This window comes from Argopecten irradians, chromosome 10 (genome assembly GCF_041381155.1).
Source record: "Argopecten irradians isolate NY chromosome 10, Ai_NY, whole genome shotgun sequence".
NCBI lineage: Eukaryota > Metazoa > Mollusca > Bivalvia > Pectinida > Pectinidae > Argopecten > Argopecten irradians.
Genome location: NC_091143.1, coordinates 38,002,355 through 38,028,350, shown reverse-complemented (window position 1 = coordinate 38,028,350; position 25,996 = coordinate 38,002,355). Strand labels below are relative to the sequence as shown.

General features: G+C 34.8%; 1 protein-coding gene across 1 annotated transcript in view; it reads right to left on the bottom strand.

Annotated features, from left to right (window-relative positions):
• Positions 1-4,827: 4,827 nt before the first annotated feature.
• LOC138333830 (acetylcholine receptor subunit alpha-1-A-like) overlaps positions 4,828-25,996 on the bottom strand; it is a 71,863-nt gene continuing 50,694 nt past the window's right edge. The window contains exons 3-5 of the mRNA XM_069282444.1: positions 14,123-14,232; positions 12,788-13,323; positions 4,828-6,608 (exon numbers count right to left, since the gene is read on the bottom strand). Of these exons, the coding sequence (XP_069138545.1) occupies positions 6,091-6,608; positions 12,788-13,323; positions 14,123-14,232 (1,164 nt within the window). The 3' untranslated portion in view covers positions 4,828-6,090. The remainder of the gene's footprint in view (positions 6,609-12,787; positions 13,324-14,122; positions 14,233-25,996) is intronic.

Below are 25,996 nucleotides of genomic sequence, written 5' to 3'. Positions count from 1 at the left end.
TCTGCGACTTTATGATAAATACATTGTAAAGATGAGGATCATGTGGAGTATTACTAGACGGTGATAAAAAAAAAGACGTGATGTACATATGATTAACAAATACCATAATGTTCGCATTTACTTAAAAAAAATGCTTTTCCTTCCTATATCGACAATAAGAGTTTTAAACAAGAGGCCCATGGTACGGACACTTAAGTTCTGCTACAGATGCATATTAACACTATATATTGCTCCATTTTACCCACCAGGCTCTTGAAGTCGGTCAGGACATATTATATAATGTGAGCAACATTATATAGAGCCAGAAACAGTCCTAATATGATAGATACAAATCTTTGTAAAATTAAAAAAATAATAATAAAAAAAAACTAAAAAAAAACAAAACAAAAAAATTCTACATAAAGAGAGTGATAGTATTGTCTATTTCTTTCATTCACAACGATCCTTGTCAATAGATTGTTACCACACTGGTCATCGAACACACTTGACCTTTACAGAACTTGACTTTTAATTTGAACCTTAAAGAACCTTTTTATTATTTACTCAGGTTTTTCCCTATTTACAACAAACTATCTTGTGAAGGTTAAAACAAAAGAAAAACAATCAATATGGCGGTATCGACGTGACGTAATGATAATTATTATACACATATATTTTGTATATGTGGCTGTGTGTGTATTTTGCCAGTTTATACACATGTAAGTGATATATGAGTAATATAATTACATATGTAATATGATTAACATATATATGTGTGATCTAAGAAGACTGAACTCGTTGTTCGAATTACAAACTTGTCGAGACAAAACCATCATCACACGCATACACTGACGTCACATCCATGTCAAATAAGTGAGAATGAGAGAATCAAATTAGAAGACAGCATTAAGCCCCGTAAGATACAAATATGCGATCCGTTTGATATATCAGAGCTGCTTGTTATTTCTTTATACTCTTTATACGGAGAGAAACAAAGGGAAGTAACTCTGATGACGGAGGGGAAAAAGGGAAGTAACTCTATTGACGGAGAGAACAAAGGGAAGTAACTGGGATTACGGTGTGAAATGAAATGCTTTTATTAAACTCCCTACAGAAAGCATTGAACTAACCGACCTGTCTACTCCCATCCGTTATTTGTAAAATCATGAAATATTAAAACAAAGAGAAACAACCCAACATATTTGATTTGTCAGCTGCATAAAGGGCTGTTAACGTCAACAATACGAAACCGCCGACAAACATCAAACCACACCCTCAACACACGTACACTACCAGCACTATCAGGTTTCTGGCTGCTTCTTTATGTATTCAATTATGCAAATTATACAAATGTTAAGTTCTGGTTGTGACACAGTCTTCCAATAATAACATATACATACGGAGGTCAAGAGTAAATTATAGTTAATCTTATGTTGCATACTTTCAATCCATTACAACGGAACGAAATCCTTGCTATGAAAGTTCATGTTATAATTTGCATGGCTTACGCAGCAAAACTTGTTTCTTTGCACATGCACAGAGGAACTTGTTATTCTACGCATGTGCAGAGCATGTTCCTTCAGATTGGCCAGAAGTAGCTACTTCAATATAACGAGGGCATTCCGAACGCGTGCTTGATCCAGTATGCTTATTGACCCGTAATCTGATGTAGCCGTTTGTAAGTTAGCTTTGCGCTTCAGAATATATCAGAAATATGTTCTTCACACGTATGAGATAGTAAGAATAAAGAAAACATTTAGGAGCACAAGTCATCGTGATGATAGGAATATAGATATATATAACATTTGGCTGAGGTCAATACCTGGATTTATCGACTGAAGAAAACGATATTAACCGAGGAAGTAGTATATAATTCTCATTTCTGCAGACTAAAGCTTATAGTACACGCTAAATTGTAAATCAACGCGTGAGCCAGAAGAATCAAGATTGACAGTTCTCTCTTCAAACACATTTTAAAGCAGCGTACAAAAATATGAGGCATTCAAACACTGGCGTTGATCTAGTTCCCATCGTTACAATGTACTTGATCAAGGCCGCCAGGCTTCCCACCGTTACTTTATACTTGGTCAGGGCCGTCAGGTTGTGGCAGAGTGTAATAACGAAACCAGTCAATCATTTCGAGTATTACGGAATTGTTGAAAGACCATTTCCTACCACAGTAAATTCTACATGAAGGAGGCTTTACGACAAATCATTATAGGGCAAATTGAGGTATTATCGACTCTTAACAAATATATATAATATATAAATATGCCATCTTTGTTAATTTGTAAATTGATAGGCAAGTATACCAGTACAACGAAGGATTGACATATTCTTATCATCCTCATAGTCTCAAGATTCCAATGGAAGATTCCAAAAACTGACCGAGACTTAAAGATGCTCCACAGCCGACAGAGCATAAACGATACTCACCGTTTGAACAATACCTGATGTCTAATCGTATTTGTCTGTGTCTAAATAACGCTTTTGATAACTTACTAACCGGCAGTTCATAATTTTTCATTTCTGATACATACACATGGACTACAAGTTAACTCAATGGATCCTATATAAATTTACTATTTAATGTATCTATTTCTATACTTTCATGTACTTTGAACAAAGATGTATTTCTAATGTTTGACATTTTATTCATTTTATGATGTTGCTTAAATTAGATTATACATTTTACAGTAATTTTATTTTATATACAGTTAGACATGAGGGTACAGAGTAATTTCATCATGCTAGAACTACATCGTAAATTTTAAAGCTAGTTTTTATACGTTATCCAATTATCATTTATTTGCGGTCATATGTATATATCATCATTATTGTTTTTACGGGAGAAGACGGAATATAAGTTAACAACTTGTGTCTGATCCCATTTGTATATAATATACACATCAAATATGTTTAAACCAAACTAAAACAAAAAAATGCATATAAAAAAATAATTTGGAATACTCAATTCCATGTAGGGCATAGTGCCATGGATTATTTTCGGGACGCAATCAATTATTTCTTGATATTTTCATATTGAATTAGAATAAAAAGCTCAAATATTTCAATGGTGGTAATGGTGTAAAATAAGTAACTGTTGTAAATAAAAAAACTAATTCGTCTTCTCCTGTTTCTCATAGAGAAAAAATACCATTCGTCGGCGATGGAATATCTTTAAGTTATTTTGGCGGCTGAAGTAACGTTGTTATACTGCTCGATGACGTCTGTAGGACGAATTCACAGAGGCCGCCATTTGTAAATAACGGCACACGGGCGGATATAGAATTCCCGATGTTTGCCGAGTACATGCATATCATTAACTTTCGGCCAACATCGTAATATTTACCGGAAGTCTGACTTAGAGTGTGATTACCTTAACTCATGATTTATTTCTCAACTGTGCGTACAAATTATATATCAGTACATATCAGTTGATGCCACACAAAAAAATTGTATTTCTGATAATGCAACAATTCTTTAGAAAATTTAATTTGATCTATAATTATCGTCGGTATTTGAGAAAGACAGTGTTTCTTAGTACATGTATGATACCTTAAAAATGTAAAAAAAAAAGTAATATAAATAAATTTATTAAAGAATGTAAAACTATCCATTTTTTCCTCGATTTTTGGTTTTGAATAACGTCATTAATCCACATAGTCTATAGTGTATAGCATTAAAATATACAGAAAACATGGGGAATAACAATATAGTCAAACTGTGTGTAGATTTAAGAATTTCAAAATTGACGGAGTTGTACGACTTTTATGGAATGTTATATAAAGACCGCACTACTCATATCGTTCTTCACTGTATAGAAATAAAACATTTTTGTGCTTTTCATCTCCATGTTTGATAAAAACTTTAATTTATTTTACATTTACTCTCAGATTTTCATATCTCACTGTATAAAATAAACATTTTTGTGCTTTTCATCTCCATGTTTGATAAAAACTTTAATTTATTTTACATTTACTTTCAGATTTTCATTTAATTAATGTTCTATATGGAGGTGCTGTTTACTGCACGGTAAGCTTAACTATTAATTGTATTTTACTTCACGCTGCCAGATTTTTTTTTTACATTAGCTGTTTCATAATATAAAAATGATAACAATTACAGTTTGATATTTTAATACCATGAATTGATCTACATACAGTAAAACCCCTATAACTCGAACCCGGATTCCTCGAATACCCCCTATTCGTCGAACTGGTCGTACGGTCCCGACCGTCTCTCTATGACGTCAGTGATAGTAACCCATGGAGTATTGTGGATGTTACAACTCGGAAGCAGTTTGTTTTATAAATATAAACTAGTGTAAGAGTTATCGTTCTTCAAACGGCGATAAACTTTTTAACGGTATGTTTAATTGAATAAATGTGCAGTTTGGTAATCAACCCAGTGGCTGTTGAATCTTAAATAATTCGTAGCAAAAGCTTGTGATATTACTATAAATCTTATGATTACTTTAAATCTGTAATAATTAATTGTAATTTTGAAAAAGAGCGATATTGCCTTTGCCTAATCTAAATACTAATTACTTATAATACCATCAGAAGTGAAAGAGAGCAGAGTACTAGTGTATGCTAGACAAACAAACAAAAGAAATAGGGAGAGAAATTGAGACAGAAATTGGAATTGGCCGAGAAAAGAAGAAGAGATTAAGAAAATACTAAAGAATCTGAAACTGATAGAACTAAAATAAATCATATCACATAGTCATCAGTGTAAGTTCCTCTATATAAATTGCGGTATCTAAAACAAAAGAACTAATACCATAGCCTAAGAAAATGCTAAGTACATATGTATACTACGAGGTTTTTGTATTTCCTTTTCCTATAAACTTATTGTTATAAATGGGCCCCGATAATACATCAATTTTATGCACAAGTCGTACAATGGTCCTAATTCTTGACGTTAGCGCACATACAATGTACAAGTTTATCCTATCGTCTTTGACAAGGAACCGGAAACACAACACTTTGTGGGCGCATTCGAAATGAACGCCATGCTAGCCTTGCACGCGCCCCAAATCAATACATGTAATATGACGGGCTGCTAGTGAATATCACTAATTATAGACCGACATGTGACCTACTGTCGACTAATTGAGAAGAAGAAACAATAAACACTTTACATTCTTGATAATATATCAGAGGCATACCATGAACTTAGTAAAACTACTATTTATTTTCTACGTGCTGAACTTGCTTCTCTTTGGTAACCATGTTACCCATTACAAACATCTTAATGATAAAATAAAAAATGAAAAAGAAATATTTCACAAATGAAAAAAAACTATGGATATTATATACAACACATGTACGGCACATATTTTTCTCGATGCAGGAGTATAAATGTACTTATTCTCTATTTCAATAATCCAGAGTTATCTGCCCTTGCGGAAAAGTATTCAACGTGACGACACGTATGGTAATGGGATATTGAAATAATGACGTGAAATTCACTCACATTATATGACGTCAAAATGGATTCCTAACCGCAAGTGCGGATAACTCTGTAATATGTAAAGAAGAAATATAGTGCAGGTGTTTAAACCAAACAACTCAAGTAAACGTTGGGAAGTCACGTGAGCTGTAGTTGAGTGAGGCATTGGAATCATAGTCTTCTAGGCATTCTAACCAGCTCCCTTTTCCTTCTCTCTCGACATAAGGTGAATTGTTTCGTATATAATGATGACCCCCGTGGTTAGGATGTATTTTCTTTTCTCTTTATACAAGGTGAACTATTTGGTACATTATGATGGCCCCCTCGAACGGATGATAAATACACATTTGTATCCTCACACACATATCAGTCTTACGTACTCGCCGTGATTTTTCGTAAAATTTTAAATTATTCGCAGTTTGGAAATTTTTGTCCATTTTGCTTTCATTTGTTCTCCGCAAATATATTCACACGCGAGCATATTTACAATTGCAAACTTCACATATGAATGATCTCATTATAAATGTACAGCGCAAAAATTGTCACACGCGAAACGTTTGAAAGCTAACTAAACGAAAAAATCCACTCGCGAAGATGTCCACGTATACATTAGATTTACACACTGTGGAACTCTCAAACACTTATACATGGTCGTCACACTGGTGGCTTCCTCATAGGTTCGACAACTAATATCATTATTGAGGAGATGAGAGAAGCAAACAGGAACACCCAGAATAATATCCTGTCCATGACCAGCGCCACAAATCTCCACTCGTTCACAATGTCCTGGTGATGGTCATCAAAGTCCTGCTTCTCCACTAAAACCTTGAGATGTTTTGTTATCCGTCTGTGAGTATTGTCTCTTTCAACGTCTATTATTTTATCGTGATATTTCAAAGTATTTTGCGGAAGGTTTCCATTACAATTATTTCCGTCCACGTTCTCGAAGAAAGTTGTGAGGCACATGTCATCTTTGCGAAAGTCCTTGCTATACGATGCTGGTATCTGAGAAGTTCGCATGCACATAATTCGCGCAAGGATTTCTACGCAGATAAATCTGAGCCATCTAGGGACGGGACGTTGATGTGGTCCCACGTGGTGTAGCTGGAGGACGAACACCACGAGGATTATTGATAAAGAGGTCATTCCCATAGTAACGGTCAAGTAAATACCTACAATAAACAATTAAAGATTATAATCAATAAAAATTGATAAAGAGGTTATTCAAATAATACAGTCGGGACAATATCATTTATTGTAGCTTCAATAAACGATCGATAAAACTTGATAAAGAGGTCATTCTCATAGTTACAGGTAAATACCTTCAATGAATAATGAAATATTACGATCAGTAAAAACTTGATAAAGAGGTAATTCCCATTGTAGCAGTCAGGTAAATACCTACAAGATAGAACCAGTAAATTGTGTTACCCCATCAAACATTAAAGAAATTTGAACAAAGATTCAGCTGAATAATTTTAATATAACTATTGATCTGTAAGATGTGTCAATGTGTTCATGTTCATGGCATTCGCCACTACCGAAATAACTGTAACAAAGCAATATTAATTTTATAAACAGATGTTGTGAGTTATCATGTGATATTTCATCGTTGTATTTGATGAGAATGTTGGCGTCAATACAAATACACAAATTACATTCATTTACATATGTCACTTAGAGAAACGCGGGATTGCGACATGGTGAGGGAGATAATTGGCGCCAATATGAGTGCGCCGAGGACTTGCATCTGACAGTAGCTGATAGAAGCCATCCCAGACCCTGAGCAGTCTCCTACTGAGGTGACAGACAGCCTTCACGTCGTCCAATAAAGGATGTCGTTACCTTGTCAGCAGTAAACAGAGACATTAAGATGCCTGCTTACGGAAATACCGCTTGTCTTTAATCGTCTGCCTCAAATAGTTTCTAAAGTAGCCATTGCTCCCCTTTCCATTTCAAAGATTGGAGTTTATTAGCTAGATAAGCCCGTTGTGGATTTGAAGGAACAGAGCCAAGGAAGGGTCGAAGCTGAATGATGATGTCAGCGTATTGTTGCCCCTCCCCCACTGAATTGTCGAGATTATTTTGTCCCCCCCCCACTAACCTGTCGGCTACTTTTGCCCCTTTACTAGTAGTTACATTTATTTCTAGTTATTTAAAAATTGTATTAATCGATACTAGCAAGAATGATGCCAAATAAAAAAAATGGAACTTGAATATACGGAAAACCCATCTAAAAACAAGCATTGATATAATACTTTAAAACTATCTGTATGTCGGGGGATGCCTTGAGGATTAAATGATAAGAGAGAAAAAGGTACATAATTATAGTTCCAACCTGGAAAGGAATGTCGGGATAGGTCTAATCCCGTATGACGTAGTTCGTCTACGTCATAGTAAGTATACAGTGCATTCAATGTTTTGTATCAATTTGTATGGATTTCAGTAATGACTTTTGTAATTATGCTAAAGATGAACACATAGGGGAGTATGCAGGAGAGCTTAATGTCCATGTGAAGCTATCAATGTAGGTGATTAATCATACCATAGGCACGATCTATGACAGAAGGATTGACATCAAACACCCCTCTTAGTCTTATCTGCTTTGTAAATCTCGGTAGTACTCTCTAAAGTTAAGACCCCCACCACATCCCACACCCAATAGGTTCACGTAGTGTATTATCATGTATCAGGAAGCTTTTTATAGTATGGATGTTTATTAATTAAATAGATATCGTTTTTACATCGTTTAGACATAAGCTCTAGATCAAAAGCTTATAGAACATACTCAGACGTTATTTTTTGTTGTTTACTGATGTGTAAATACGTTAACAACTAACAAAAGTCGTCAGTTTACATTTCAGTGAGTAATTAACTTCCCAACATAAATAAATTTATCTATTGTTTATTAATCAGCTTGAGCACGAATTGATTTTTCAAGCACATACATTGAAACTTTTGATATGTCCAATTTCATCTAAATCTGGAAACACCTTAATTTAAATCAATTAGTGACCACTATTTTGTTGCTAATGTAAACAATGTTTTCGAAAATGTAAGCATTATATTCAACATCCCAATTTATCTCTTTACACCAATATTCACTCAAATCGCACTATGAAATCTGACATTAGAAATGGACAGCTTAATATATAACATGTGCGACAATAAAGGGTATTAATGCTATGTACTTGCTATATGTACAAGCATTCTTAAAGATGATTTCTGAAGTAGTACATGTCCTCTGCCGGTCTCAGCAAGCTATCACATTGACATTGTAGTTACTTTTAACTTTGTAGTTGACCTTTTGACTCCAACATCATTTACATGCTGTTTGCCCTCATAAGTTACCATTGTATGAAGTTTCATGAAAATCCGTTAATCCATTCTTACATATAATATGTAAGTAATCGTCTAGGACACAACATTGCCAGTAACAGTGTTATAGTTGACCCTTTGATCCTAAATCAATTCCAGACTATGTTACGTCATAGGCTACCATTGTAGGAAATCTGAGGAAAATCTATAAATCCGTTCTCAAGTTATCGTCAAGAAACAACCGGACAGACAGACAGACAGACAGATATTTACATTATAGTTCCCTCCGGTTTCAACGACTAATAAAAATAAATAGCAGACATACAGATTATTTTAGTGTAGGCTGAACTGAGATCAAAGAGAACAACGTGTCATTTTCGCTTTTATTTAAATATGTGTAAGTAAATACAACTACATTTTCCATTCAAAATCGAAAATAAATGGCTTAAGGAATACCGAATAGTGACCAAATGCGCCGTTCAGACCTCCTCGGGTCAATAAGTGCATTTGGTACTGCACATGAAAACATTTTCGTGACTAAAATTATGAGCGTTCAAATGGAACATGTGTTCTTATTTAGGCCACATTTATACGCATTCGCGTAAAATGTCACAATAAATGTTTCTTAAAGAGTGGAAACGACATTGAGTTCATTGATAGTCATATAAACTTGCATATTAAAAATAAAAAAGGTTCTTGTTTGTAATACTGTAGTCAATTACCAAGCTTTGAAACTATATAAGTAAAATTGTATTTTAAGAAAAACATACTGTAAAATGGGGTTATTTAGTGTACAATATTTCAAAAATCGCTCGGTCAAATTTCAAATAAAAGCCTTAGTAAACAGTTTATCAACCAATTTTTCAGTGGACAAATTTTAAAGAAAAACAAGCTTACAGTAAGTGTTACAAGCTACACAAGTCCCCTGCGCCAATTAGATTTTCTTATCTATGGCAAGTCATTATTGCTAAGTTATGCTATCATTGTATGAAGTTTGAACAAATTCCGTTAATGTTTTCTCAAGTTATTGTCCGGAAACAAAAAAAAAATAGTAGTTGACATTGAGACCCTCAATTGAATCCCGCGCTCTATTGTCTCATATGCTATCATTGTATAAAGTTTGAACAAATTCCTTCGATGTGTTCTCAAGTTATCGTCCGGAAACTTGTGAAATATTTATTTTTATTAACAGACCTTTAAAGTTGACGTTTTGAACCCAAATTCAACCCCAAGTTCTACTTTCTCATATGCTATCATTGTATGAAATGTGAACAAATTCCTTTGATGTTTCTGAAGTTATCGTCCGCAAACGTGCAAAACAATCTATTTTAAGTGACCTTTGTCGTTGACTTGTTCACCCCAAATTCTATCCCAAACTGTATTTTACCATATGCCACCATTGTGTCGAAGTTTGATCAAAATCCGTTAAATTGATGTTTTCTGAAGTTATCGTCAGGAAACTAATATTTTTATGCAACAATCTTTTTTAGTAACAGTGACCTTAGTAGTTCACCTTTGACCCCAAATTCAATCACAAGCTGTATTTTTCCCCATATGCTACCGTTGTATGAAGTTTAATCAAAATTCATCAATTCGTTCTCAAATTATTCATCAGAAAACCAAATCCGGACAGACAAGACAAAAGGACAGACAGACAGACGGGAACAAACACTGAATCTGTTGTTTTAGCAGGTCAAAATGGGACAAACAGATAACTAACACTAAAACTGGTTAGAAATTTGCAATCTGGAAAGAAAATTAAATACGATTTACTCATCAAATCGAATTATTTCACAGAAACAAATTTCGCTATAGATCAATTTCCGTTTTTTCTCCCGTGGTATAAGAATTAACCAGGGTATACTTTAATTTAGGTATTTTATACTTAGATGCTACTTTAGAAACAAGAGGCCCAGAGGGCCTGTATCGCTCACCTGTAATTATCACAAGATTGACAATTAGAAAAATAAGCAAAATTGACTCCCAATTGAATCACAACCATACAATGATGCTTTTGATACTTCAAAATATGCCATCAATACATAGGTTCAGAGACAAAGTAATTTATATGAAAATAGTAGCCTAATTGACCTTTTTGACCTCGCATCTATTGCCGTTTAAGGCCCCGGGAGTCAGCCCTATCATTTGTACAATTTCAAATCCCAACCCTATAAGGATGCTACCATTGCATTATAAGTGCTCTTCCATTCTTAGTTGCAGAGAAGAAGTCGTTTATATGGAAATAGCTAAATTGACCCCTTTTGACCCCAACCTTCAGGCTTCTTGGGGGGTTAGCCCCATCATTTGCAAAATTTTGAATCCAAACCCTTTTAAGGATGTAACCATTGCATAATGAGAGCAATCCCATGTTAAGTTGCAGAGAAAAAGTCATTTATATGGAAATTGACCATTTTTGACCCCGCCCCTCAGGCCCCCGGGGTCAGCCCTATCATTTGCTCAATTTGGAATCCCCACCCTATAAGGATGCTACCATTGCATTATGGGTGCTATACCACACTTAGTTTCAGAGAAGAAGTCGTTTATATGGAAAATTGCCAAATTGGCCCCTTTTGACCCCGACTCTCAGGCCCCCGGGGGTTAGCCCCATTATTTGTACAATTTTGAATCCCCACTCTATAAGGATGCTATTATGCTAATTTTATTGAAATCCGACCAGCGGTTATGGAGAAGAAGTCGATTGTTGACGGACGCCGGACGCCGGACGCCGGACGACGGACGCCGGACGCCGGACGACGGACGCCGGACGCCGGACGACGGACGCCGGACGCCGGACGACGGACGCTGCGGTATCCCATAAGCTCACCTCGGTCCTGTGGACCAGGTGAGCTAAAAAATGACACTAGTATGCTAATACGCGTATTGAAAACATGCCATGGCATGTAACATGGAACGTTAAACTATGATTCTATTAAGTCTAATAAAACACCCAAATTACATTAAACTTCAGCGATATATTAAGGGTAAAAATGAATATAATTAACTATGATAATTCTGATCAGCGTGTCGACGCAGGTTTTGTACATCAAAGGTAGTTTGACGTGGATATGATAATTACCTGAGGTCTATACAGAATTTTACAATGAGTATATTAAATCGTTTATAGATAAGATAAGATACGATATATTTTATTATTGTGGCACACATTTTAAACAGTGATACATCACATTAAATATGTACATATCAAATTACAATGTCCAGCCTGAAAATACTTACGAGACACTGATTTTAAAAGGTACATTAAATAAGACAATATGCGAATATTGCCATTAGTATCAGCACTATTATAAAAAAGGAACTGTCAATTTATAATCAAATAATATTACCATATATATATAAATCTACGACTGAACATATTAAAAATGACTGAACATTAAAGTGTTAAAATTTTTCGTTTCACCGGCAGGGGACTTATAAACGAGGAGACATTTTAAGGCCTAACTGTATCGAACCGCCTTAAATTAAAGTACACTGAATAAGAAGAACCACTAGTAATATGAACTATGAATAAAAGATATACTTTATTTAGAAAATTAGATCCAGTTCTGGGATATTCATGCTGGGTTTTTAATGAAAAATAAAGATGATGTTAGACCCTTGTTGTCTTTCTAATATCACAAAGGAAATAAAAAAAAAATCATTTTGAAGGGATAGTTAGTTCAGATATGTTTAACAAAATCGAATTGTGGATGTTTTTTTTAATATTAGCTTGAACATCACCTTTGAAGAGAGAATCATTTGTTCAAACAAGGAGCCTCTACCATACAGTAGAACAATGTGTTTTGTAAGGGGAGTAAATGGTTTTGTTTGATTCTGTTTTGTATTTGTATTAGTGAAAGTCATTGGCCGTTTGGTTTAACAATTATGTTGAGAAACAAATCAAAGTTTAAATATAAATTTTATCATTATTAAAAGCATTTCCTTCGCTAATTCTTACCTATTGCACTCTTACCTATACTTTTTTTACCTATATCATTCTTACCAATAATATCATTCTTACCAATAATATTCTTACCTATAAGTGGCACGAATTCTGACGTAGCTGGCATATTTTCCGCTATCAGAAGCATAAACACAGAAAACGCCAGCAGGACTGTTATGCCGAGAGTGATCTTCTCCCCTGAATCCGGCGGAAGCCAGAATCCCAATAAACTGAGGATAGTGAGCCATAAACAAGGGAATATAATGTTGAATAAATAATACAGAGTCCTTCTTCTCATGATGACCGTAAATGTGACGTCAGGGAAAGGTTCTATACAGCAGGGGTAATACACCTCATTCCGCACCACGCGAATGTCCAGTAACTCCCACTCGCCACTGTATACGTAGTTCGACAGATCCACAGCAGCGGACTTATTGGTCAGGTCCACCTGGAAACCGTCGTATGTCCACGAACCAAACTTCATCTTACACGTTTGATCATCAAAAGGGAAATATGTTATGTCGATTTTACATGAGCTTCTGAACTTGGCAGGTGGTGGCCAGAATACTGTGCCATTGCAGTCTACCATTGCTTTACTTTGCATGTACCCAGAGGTAAAATCGTCAGCGCTGAAACAAAAAAGGAAACCGAGATTTTCAGACATTTTTGTTTTGAAATAACACCGTATATATTGTATTTGAGATGAACGAAAATAAAGAAAAACACAGAGAAAAGATCGCTCTATCCATTGTCTGACATAGATCATTCTCCGGTGAGTACCAAGATCCTTCTGGGATTACAGGAAGCCAACTTTCTTTTGCGTGCGATTTACTTTCGCAAATTTCACGACCCAAGTGAATTCGCAAAAATTTATCTCCGCGAATTTACATCACTGATACTGATAGGAATTTCCGGATAGTTTTTAAATCTGCAAATGATAATCTTCGCGAACTTGTTTTGAAACGGAAATCGAGAAATCTCTAAAAGCCGCAAAAGAAAATTGGTTTAGAGTATATCAAGCATCTATGCGATAAAATATGAAACATTTTAACTAAAATGTTTATTGAGGGGAGAATCAATTGATTAAATAAGGTAATACCATAATTTTAAGTTTATGGTCTATAGTTTATTGGTATAATATGCCATACACCATACTACATTTATGACGTATTATCTAGCCGAATATTAACCCAAGCAAGGTCGCAATGATCTGGAAATAAAGACTGCTGTCTGCTTTTGATGTCAACCTGTTTTACACTCATTTTTTTCATTTCCATACAGATGATTTTTTATTTTTCTTAAAATATTTAAACTTGTTTAAACAAAATTCATAAGCTTCGACTTTTTAGATATTTAGGCGTAATTCATAGCTCGCTACCCATTAGAAAGACAAACACATTAATTTTACTCTCTGTTGTGAAGACATACCTGTTATAAAGCACGATATCTGGGAGCCAGATTTTGTCACACGGTATTCTTAACACCACCAGTCCGTTGTAGTCCCGGGGGTCCCACTTTAACCTCTCGTCTGTCCACTCCTACAACACTATCTTTGTATTAACTATCGTGATATTACACAGAGTTATCTACTCCTGTCAGAAAACGTCATAAGTTTGTGGAACACAATCACACCGTTTTCTCAAAAACGGTATGACGTTCTTCTCACAATCAAGTGACTCTTTATCAATACCGACAAGGGCAGATGACTATAAAATGTGAAGAAAGAAAACATTTGCACCCATGCTTATTTCATAACTTATGGTATATTTATAAATTAGAGGCTCAATTGGCCTATATCGCTTACCTGTTCCGGGCATAGAACACAAGCTACCAAGGCTTTTGATTTTTTTTAAATATATTGATTTTTTCAGAAGAAAGAAGTATCGGGCCCCACCTCTCAGGCCCCTTGGTGACAAGAACCACTATAACAGGAAAGAATGAAATCCCTTTATTCCTACAGAAGAAGAAGGCTTCTAAAGAATTTGTAATATTTCCACTATTGGGCCCGCCCCTCAAGCCCCTGGGTTCAGGCAAACCGTTTATATAAAATTGGTTCCCCTCCACCCAAAGAAGCTTCCGATCACATTTGGTCGAAATCTTTCAAGCCATTCGTGACTATTAGGGACAGACGACGGACGCCGCTCAATGAAAAAAGGCTCGTCGACCCTTCGAGCAAAAGTTACATTTTGTATAAAAAACTGCAATATACATATAATACTATTATCAAATTAAAAAAAAAAAAATCCACACATAATATATAACCAAGATACCGAAGTTTTGTTCGATATACAGTATATGATACAGACATGACATAATTCGTTGGTGAATTGTCGTGATTTGAAAGTTTTCAAAATATTTCGTGCTCGAAATATATATTCGCAGTGTCTTTTTGTAACTTTGTAAAGGTATAATAGTAACAAATGGAACAAATTGGGTTGTTTATAAAATTTTAAGATACATAAACAACCATATGATTGTTTATGTTATATGTGCAATATTTGTGCGAAAATTTTTGACATGTAATTTTTTTCTTCAGTTATCAATTTAAGACCATCACGCTTGATGAACTACGCAGTGAAATTATTTCAAATGCATTGACAAACATGTATTATGCTTTATAGATAATAAGTTACAACAGAGTATTTATGCATCATAATCATTCTTGATTTTATGCTTTATGTTTAGTAGGATGAAAACATATTTAAAGACGTCACTATATAATGATAACACTGTACATGTGAAATGGTAGACCACAATTTGGCTTCTGGCTTTGACCTTAGCACACTATGCACTGCTCTGTAGACGTAGAAATATGATGCTTTTTGGCAGTACTGCCAAAATTTATTTATGAACTGTTATTTGATTTTGTAGCATTAAAACCTATGCATTATTGTATTTATCATTAATGATTTTCAAAAGTGTTGGTATTTTTGGTGGTGAATAACATATTAACAGTTCTTTCCTTTCTAATTCGCGTATGTCCAAATTGCGACACATATGACTTAATGGTGTGTTGATATATGACTTAAGAGACTTGGATGAGTGATTGGTCTGTATATAAGTTTTATGTTATTACAATAACTGATTAGACTGTGTATAATCAGCATATTTAGGAAGTCAGTCCGAGCATGCGTGACCATCCGAGGTCACCATATCGGACCCCAGCTGTATTGGGATCGTTCACAAATGTGTTATGGAAGCTATATGAATATATCATGAGACTGATTGAAGGGCTAGGGTACATCCATTTTCCAAGTAGATAAATGTAAAACTTGATTACTCGTGTAGTGATTCTCTTTATTATAGATAAACTTAATATATCAGTATCAGACAGTATGTTGCTCACCAGGCACAGTGCATATCGATCTAAACGAATTCGACGTTTAGACACTATATGTGTTCGCAGAAATGTTCTCGTTCAGAAATATGTTTGTGACCAAGAGGGAATAGCATGATACAATTTCCTGAATTGGTTTGTTATCCGGTTAAGCCATGTGGTGACTCCTGTGTCGAGTTTAGCATCACGGCAATGGATAGAATTCAGCGCTGTAAATATCCCTTGTTTTGAGGAACACTGTCACCAATCCACAGTCAGGAGTATCAGAGAGAATCTTTAAAGCTACTCTCCTTTCTCCAAACGCAACAGTGAATGTGGATTTCGGCGATAAAACGGAACGAATTATATATATAAATATTAAACAAAAACGAAAAAAAAACCTGAAAGATGCGGCACCGCCGATAGAGCATGAATGATTTCACTCATCATCTGAACAATTATTGGTGTTTAATGATGTATTTATGTCTATTTAACATACAAATTACCATAAATTTCAATCAGCATTTTATTCCATATAGGATATAGTGCCATTGAGGGAAGCAATTAATTATTCTAGATATTTGTGTCTTGAAGTTCAATTAGAAGCTCAAATTTTTCGATGGTGGTAATAGTGTAAAGCTAGTAACTTTTGTAACAGAAGAAAATTCTTATTCGTCTGCTACTGTTTTGATAGAAAAATTACCATTTATTAGCAGTGTAGTATCTTTAAATATAAAAAATAAAATCCCCATGTATTAAGGGTACCGATATATCAACATGACGCGCTTACTAACGTCATTTAAAATATTTGTCCAAAAATGCAGTGTACACACCAGTAAACAACAACATTAACAAAAATTTTCCTTAAAACAATGCAACCCTGAACTTCTTAAACATACATTCTACAATGCGACCTTCACCTTCGTACATATTATTGCACAATGCGACCTTCACCTTGGTACATGCGATCTTGCCTTGACATTTACTGTGAAACAGACAATACCAAAAGTAAGCCATTCATCCATGGATCAGATGAAAGTGTGATTTTTACTATCGCCGTAAGAAGTACATGATGCGACCTTACCCTTGGTTAATGTACAAAATTTGCCTGATAACTACAATAATATGTTCTAATTATGCATTGCATATATCACAATATAATCGTTATACTTTATAAATCTAAAATTATCTAACATATACGACAAACTCAGCTTGCGGAAACGCTCACTACCGGAAGTCATCCAAACTCTTATTTCTTAACATTGTCGCAACTTTTGTCAAGCGCACAGCTGAGTCCGATCAATAACGCCCGACAGGCCTAAAGGTATCATAGAGTAAGATGAGTGAAAATCTGGAATTGGAATTTCTGAGATGAATATAGGCCAGGGGACATTTTCTGTCTGGGTTTCGATAATGGGCGATGGTTTCCCATCCCGTATGTAATCTGAAGCCAAACAATCGTATCAACACGTTACAGAAAGCCGACAAGGCACCAGACAACATATTAGACAACTGGGGATTCGTACGGAACGCCATGCCTGCCTCGTGTGGTTCAAATATACTATATGAATTTGTGATTTAATTGTATGGTTTAAATATATACTATATGAATTTGTGAATTAATTGTGTGGTTTAGATATATACTAAATGGAATTGTGATTTAATTGTATGGTTTAATTATACAAAATGACTTTGTGATTTCATTGTATGGTTTAAATATATACTATATGAATTTGTGCATTAATTGTGTGGTTTAAATATATACTAAATGAATTTGTGATTTAATTGTATGGTTTAAATATACTAAATGAATTTGTGATTTCATTGTATGGTTTAAATATATACTATATGAATTTGTGCATTAATTGTATGGTTTAAATATACTAAATGAATTTGTGATTTCATTCTATGGTTCAAATATACTAAATGAATTTGTGATTTCATTATATTGTTTAATTATACTAAATTAAATTTGTGATTTCATTGTATGGTTCAAATTTACTTAATGAATTTGTGATTTCATTGTATCATTAAAATATGCTAAATGAATTCGTGATTTCATTGTTTGGTTCAAATATACTAAATGAATTTGTGATTTCATTATATTATGTAGTTTTATCATTATATGATCTTATCAATATATGGTTTAATTTTATCAATATTTGATTTGATTTTATCAATATATCATTTGCTTCTACCATTGTTTTATTTCCATTTTGGTTCAAATATACTATATCATATATGAATTTGTGTTTTCATTAGATTACATAGTTTTACCATTATATAATTTGTTCTTATCAATATATGGTACCACGTTATCAGTATTTGATTCTATTTTTGACTAATATGTCATTTGTTTCTACCATTTGTTTTTATTTTCATTCGTCATAGAATTATTTCCTTCATCATTGTTATCGATTTTATCGTTATTTGAATTATAGCTTGTCGACATACCTTTAGATGGTATAGTCTGTATAGTTTGTCGACATACCTTTAGATGGTAGGGTCTATATAGTTTGTCGACAAACTTTTAGATGGTAGAGTCTGTATAGTTTGTCGACATACCTTTAGATGGTAGGGTCTACATAGTTTGTCGACAAACTTTTAGATGGTAGAGTCTTTATAGTTTGTCGACATACTTTTAGATGGTAAAGTCTGTATATTTTGTCGACATACTTTTAGATGGTAGAGCCTGTATAGTTTGTCGGCATACCTTTAGATGGTAGAGTCTGTATAGTTTGTCGACATACTTTTAGATGGTAGAGTCTGTATTGTTTGTCGATTTACTTTTAGATGGTAGAGCCTGTATAGTTTGTCGACATACTTTTAGATGATAGAGCCTGTATAGTTTGTCGACATACTTTTAGATGGAAGAGTCTGTATAGTTTGTCGACGTATCTTTAGATGGTAGAGTCTGTATAGTTTGTCGATTTACTTTTAGATGGTAGCGCCTGTATAGTTTGTCGACATACTTTTAGATGATAGAGCCTTTATAGTTTGTCGACATACTTTTAGATGGTAGAGTCTGTATAGTTTGTCGACATACTTTTAGATGGTAGAGCCTGTATAGTTTGCCGACATACCTTTAGATGGTAAAGTCTGTTTAGTTTGTCGACATACTTTTAGATGGTAGAGCCTGTATAGTTTGTCGACATACCTTTAGATGGTAGAGTCTGTATAGTTTGTCGACATACTTTTAGATGGTAGAGTCTATATAGTTTGTGGACATACCTTAAGATGGTATAGTTAGGGTCTATATAGTTTGTCGGCATACTTTTAGATGGTAGAGTCTGTATAGTTTGTCGACATACCTTTAGATGGTAGGGTCTATATAGTTTGTCGACAAACTTTTAGATGGTAGAGTCTTTATAGTTTGTCGACATACTTTTAGATGGTAAAGTCTGTATATTTTGTCGACATACTTTTAGATGGTAGAGCCTGTATAGTTTGTCGACATACTTTAGATGGTAGAGCCTGTATAGTTTGTCGACATACTTTTAGATGGTAGAGTCTGTATTGTTTGTCGATTTACTTTTAGATGGTAGAGCCTGTATAGTTTGTCGACATACCTTTAGATGGTAGAGTCTGTATAGTTTGTCGACATACCTTTAGATGGTAGAGTCTGTATAGTTTGTCGACATACTTTTAGATGGTAGAGTCTGTATAGTTTGTCGACATACTTTTAGATGGTAGAGTCTGTATAGTTTGTCGACATACTTTTAGATGGTAGAGCCTGTATAGTTTGTCGACATACCTTTAGATGGTAGAGTCTGTATAGTTTGTCGACATACTTTTAGATGGTAGAGCCTGTATAGTTTGTCGACATACCTTTAGATGGTAGAGTCTGTATAGTTTGTCGACATACTTTTAGATGGTAGAGCTTGTATAGTTTGTTGACATCCTTTAGATGGTAGAGTCTATATAGTTTGTCGACATACCTTAAGATGGTATAGTTAGGGTCTATATAGTTTGTCGGCATACTTTTAGACGGTTGAGTCTGTGAACTCTGAACTACAAACTATATATTACCCTTGCTTCTACAGTGTAAAAATTACTAGATTTACAATAAAAGAAACATGTTTATAAATAAACGACCAAAAGTCCAATATTCCATCAATATCACACAGGCCCGATATCCCTGTACAGTGAGCGGTATTATCAGGATTGCCAAGTTCAAGAAACAATAAAAAGCCCGTATACGGCCTATCCATATGTAATGTCAGACTCAATAGAAAATTGTTAAAAGGTTTCCTTCCAAGAAATGGAATTGGATAAGATTCCTTGGGGCTGCATTGTTATGCCCAAAGAGAAGGCACTTGTACAAATGTCATATGTCCGTAATTGTGATGCCTTGTAGTTAATACACCCCATCTATGGGTGTGTAGCAAGGGAAAGGAAATAGTAGGAGAAAAGAGCTTGGAATTGTCGGAAAGAGATAGACTATCTATAGCCTGAGCCGAGACAGCGAATGATTTTTATCAGTCGTGATTCTATCCAGGGGCCTTTGCTCGTCCGCATTGATTTGTTTATATTTTTTACCTTTTTGACTTCGATTCGTTTAAGTTTGCATTCCAAGTAAAATAAAAGTTAAAAGCGTTTTTACATATATATTGTGGTGACGAAAAGGAATATATTTCTCTTTAAATTGAATAAGAAAACCTTAAAAAATGAATATATCCTTCTTTCTATGCACAATGCAAAATAAGTAACAGCGACGGTGTATACTGATAAAGATGGTCGTTTCAAGCGTTTCAAGGTAAGGACGCAACACATAATTTTATTTTACACTGTATCGTATTCATGCAGACGCTTGATTCATTCGAATGACTGTATCTGCATTATGCTGAACAGGATGTCTCCATTGACGTTAGGAATAAATTGATTTATTTGTTTTAAAAATAAAACTACCATCGATGTTTTATTCGAATAAATAACTGCAGTGAAATAGAAAAACCCACAAGTTTTAAATTGTATTTCGATTAAATTTTCTTTCACAAAGTCCTTGAACATAGCTGAGAGGCATACGTGGCTACTATTCAGCGGTTCTCTTTAATTTTTATTTAATTTCTTGTTACTACGTAACATTGCAACAATAAATTGAAGGTTAAAGAAAGCCCTCCGAACAGTAGCCGGGACGCTCACAAATTTCAGCTTGCAAGGTTATGGGACACTGCTGTTGGAAAGGGAATACAATGTGTCTTGTCTGAAAATTACTTGTTCGTTACAATTGAGGCACAGATACCTATAAAAAACATTAAGTATGCAGAGGCAACACTTTTATAACCTCTAACTATATTTTAGAAACATACCGGACCCTCTGAGAAATAATCTTTTTTTCAAACCACTCTACAGGCCGTTTTATTGCAGAAATAAAATACCGTCGTGTCAATCATTGTCGTGATTATCAGATTCCAGCGTTGATTAAAAAAGTAAATAGAATACATCACAACACTTGATGAATTTTGGCTGTTTAACCCAAAACATTTCTTTAAAGATGCTACACTGCCGACGAATGGTATTTTGTCTCTATCAATAACAGGAGCAGATTAATTAATATATTTTCTTCAATTACAGAAGTAGCTTAATTTACACCATCACTACCATTGAAAAGTTTGAGCTTATCTTAATTCATGATGAAAATGATGAAAATAATCAATTATGTCCCGGAAAATGTCTATGGCACCACGCCCTATAGGAAATTCACGAAAAGCAAACAAATTATTTTATATGCATTTGCTTTAGACACATATGAACACTATTAAACATCATTGTTCAAATTATGGATATCGTTATGCTCTTTGGGCGGTGGAGCATCTTTAAAATTCTTTCTCCTATACAACAGGTACCTAGTGTCGTAGATCAACCCTCGTTTTATCATCAGAGACAAAGAAAAGAGTCCCATAGGACTTGTATCGCTAGCCTGGTTTATTTAGTAATTATCACAAAAGCTCTTACAATTGGAATGTGTACATAGGGATAGTACATGTCCAATGCTTAATGGAAATAGCCAAATTGACCTCTGTTGGCCTCGCTCCTCAGGCCCCTAGGGGGTCAGCCCCTCAATGTACAATTTTGAATCACCGCCCAAAAGACATTGCAAATGATAAATGAATGTTATCCTATGCTCACTTGAAAAAAGAAACCGTTTTATGGAAATGACTAAATAGACCCCTTTTGGTTCCCCCTCTCAGGCTCTGGAGCTCAGCCTCATCATTTGTACAATTTGGAATCCCCACCTCATAATAACGCTACCAATGCAATATGAGTGCTATACAATGGTTGGTTTCAGAGAAGTCGTTTATATGAAAATAGGCACCGAGCCTTAGAATCCCAAGGCTCAGTCCACTATTCAGATAATTGCGAATTCCAAGCCCATAAGGATGCTACAAATGCAATATGAGGGGCGATTCCATGGTTTGTTTCAGAGTGGAAATCTTTTATATGGAATTAGCAAAATTAACGCTATTGGCCCCGCCCCAAAGGGCCCCCGTGGGTCAGACCCACCTTTTGTACAATTTCAGGCCCATACGAATGCTGCCATTAAAATATGAGTACAATGTCATGCTTATTTTCATTTCAAGTTATTTGCATGGAAATAGACAGATTGATCCCTTTTGTCCCCACCCTAAAGGCCCTCGAACATTTCTGCAGTTTTTAATCCCCATCGCATAGGGATACTACCATTGTAATGAGTGAAATTCCTTTGTAAGTTTCTAAAAAGAAGTCTTTTGTATGGAAATAGCCAAATTGATCCCTTTCAGTCCCGTCCATCAGGCCCCCAGGGGGTCAGCCTGACCATTTGCACATTTTCAATCAGTCCTCCATAAGGATGCTACCAGGAATATTTCGTTCAATTCTCCAGTAAACCATACGACCGTGGATAATTCACGCATCACCCCGACTTGTGTGCCTTATCACATTTGCCTACAATTCTGATCTATGAAGCATGTTAGTGTAGATTTATCCCTGGTATGATAAACAGACACTTTGGAAATTGATATCTTAAATGACATCAGCAAAAGGCAAATTCTGAATAATGAACCCGTGGGAATAATTTGACATACAGTACCGGTGATAGTTTAACTGAAATCTACGCACAGAAGATGCTGTATGTATAAACATGAATATGTTTTGGGAAGGTTTCGACCTTGGCCTGCTTATCACGTCTATTTTCATATCTCATAATGGTGCTAATCCTCAGCGACATGCTATCAATTAATCAATAAAAAACATTCAGTAAACAAACCAATGGGCACGTACGAGTATCAGTGCATCATTTAGCTTTAAGACGTCAAACTGCTATAAAAATAGTAAATTCGCAATAATAACCACCCCTGTGATCAGACCACCTAGAAACTAGTCCAGCATTTTTTTTTCAAAATTCAATTTTGCTTGCAACAAGCATTTCCATTGGCTTAAAAATTAACTATATCAGCCCATAAAGGAAAAAAATGGCGTAGTCGTTTGCAACGCCGCATATGATTGGCTGATATATCATCGGAAGGATTATATAGAAAAAAAGAGTCCCAAAATAAATCGGATTTTTTAATAGATTATCTTTAATAAACTGAATTATAAGGATCAATTTGAAAAGATTTTTTATGTTATGGCGATATAACTAAAAAATCTGAGTGTACTCTCATCGTAAACTGCGGTTATTTAGAGTACACTCAGATTTTTGTGTTATGTCTCCATAACATAAACAATCTATTCAAGTTAATTTTAATGAATTTTGACAAAATTAATTAAAAAGGTGATCTGGTTCTTAAACGAAATTCCTTAGTTTAAGTTATCGTATATAAAAAATATGTTTACAAAGTCAATATCGACATGTTAACTTGAAGAATAAATATTATACTACTACACACATTGCATATTGCATTGAATGGTTAAAATTTATTTTGAATTATTTACATTATAATCTTATTCTATGATAAGAAAATAAAGGTAATTGCGTGAAGCTAACACCTGGAGTTGTATATTTGATGACCAACTGAGTAATCTTTTCTCTGATAACTCCAGATTCAACAATTTTCTGGAGGTCAAACAATCTTTTGATATTGGTGACCCCGCCCGACCTTTCTGGAGGTCACACAATCCTAGATCTTAATGACCCCGCCTGACCTTTCTGGAGGTCACACCATCTGTGACCCATGTGACCCCGCCTGACCTTTCTTGAGGTCACACCATCTCTGACACTAGTGACACCGCTCGACCTTCAGATAAGAGCCCCCTTAACGGATTTGCACGTAACCAGACCTATAGCCCCGTAGTATAAATTCAAAATCAGTTTTGGTAATAAAAAACTATAAAAGGCTGAACTGATAAGATAGTCGCATCATGGACCATCGTTAACGTTGAAACAGTATCTTGATTTATAGAACAATGTTATGTATTCTTAACCTGGTGAGAGGTCTATATATATCTAATCAAATGGACACAGCTGGCGAGTGCTATCAATATCAGACCTAGTTAAACGGCGGAAACAGATCTATTTTACACTTGAGTAAAACTGAAACAAGACCTTATCAGAAGGATAAAAGACCAGTGGAAATACCATAGATTGGCCATTAACAGTTTGGTCCTGAAATCGTATCGACATCTCGGCGGGATTTTAACACGTGCTTTACGTATATTTGAAGAATGAAATATATCTTCAGAAATGGACCTAAACTTTATCTTGAAACTCAGTCTATTGAAGTTTTTATCATTCGTATACTCTACATACGTTCATACACATACTCTACATAACTACAGACACAATTTGAAGTACTGTTCTACACTTGCGGTTTGTAGTCCAACCGTCGCCAAATTAAGACACTCTCCCACCCCAACCCCATACTTTTCTTGTAATGATTTTCCAAACTGAACGCGTTCGTGATGTGAAAACACATATAGGATTAAATGTAATTCCGCAACATAAATCATCTATTCACTTTGAAATGTCTAATTTTAGGTACTCGCTACGTTGCGTTATAAACCAATCATAGTTGATGTTCCTAACGTTGATATTTACGTTATAGAATATGATAAGATAACACATTAAGCCAATGAAAATATTGGTTACAAACAAGATTGAATTGTGATGTGATATCTATGGCAGTTTGTAATTTAAGTAATAATTTGAATTGAATGCCATTACGTTGTGTGCCATTTATAAATAATATTTTGTTTTCAAATCATTGACTATCTTAGAGGAATTGTTGATATAAAGCATTAAGATTCCACAGATAGAGATGCGGCAGTGTCATTAATCAAAGAAGATACAAAAACACATCATAATGTAAACCCAACGATGTGTCAGAATTCCATACCGATGCATATCTCTTCCAAGTTTTAACGCAATCTGTGAATCTGGAGATCAAAATGTGTTTTATAAGATTCTCTATTTTGAAACCAACCAGAAAACTACGGCAGTATGCATGTAGCAGCGATGCGTTATTAAAAGGAAGTTACTGTTTTTTGTAGACGTTTCGAAGGGAAATTAATATATATTACAAATAGGCACAAGCAAATATAACTTATTAGAATAGGTTATAAGATAATAGATGGCAGGGTTTTGGAGTCACGGAGACGAAAGTTAATAGTTAGCAAAGACTTTGGAGTCACACAAACGAAAGTAAACAAACGAAAATGAACAAACGAAAGTTAATATGTGACTTTAAAATCAAACAAACTGCAGTCGGTATGAATGGAACAGTAGTTTTTGATGTAGTCCTCTTAGGAACGTGGAACCTTTCCTGTATACATTATAGATAGACCAGAAGAATCCGGCAGTTCACGAGCAGTAAAGTCAGGGTGCAGACGTTTAGTATTTACGCTACAGTTCCCCTGTCCCGTCATGAAAGCTTAATTGCCTGCGTCATTCCATTGTTCATGTAAATACTATTGATTGTGAATAATTACATCATCGCTTCGCTTTTATTGTCACCGTTATCACCGTGTTAAATTGATCGTACGACTGCTCACTCGACTATGATGCTCAT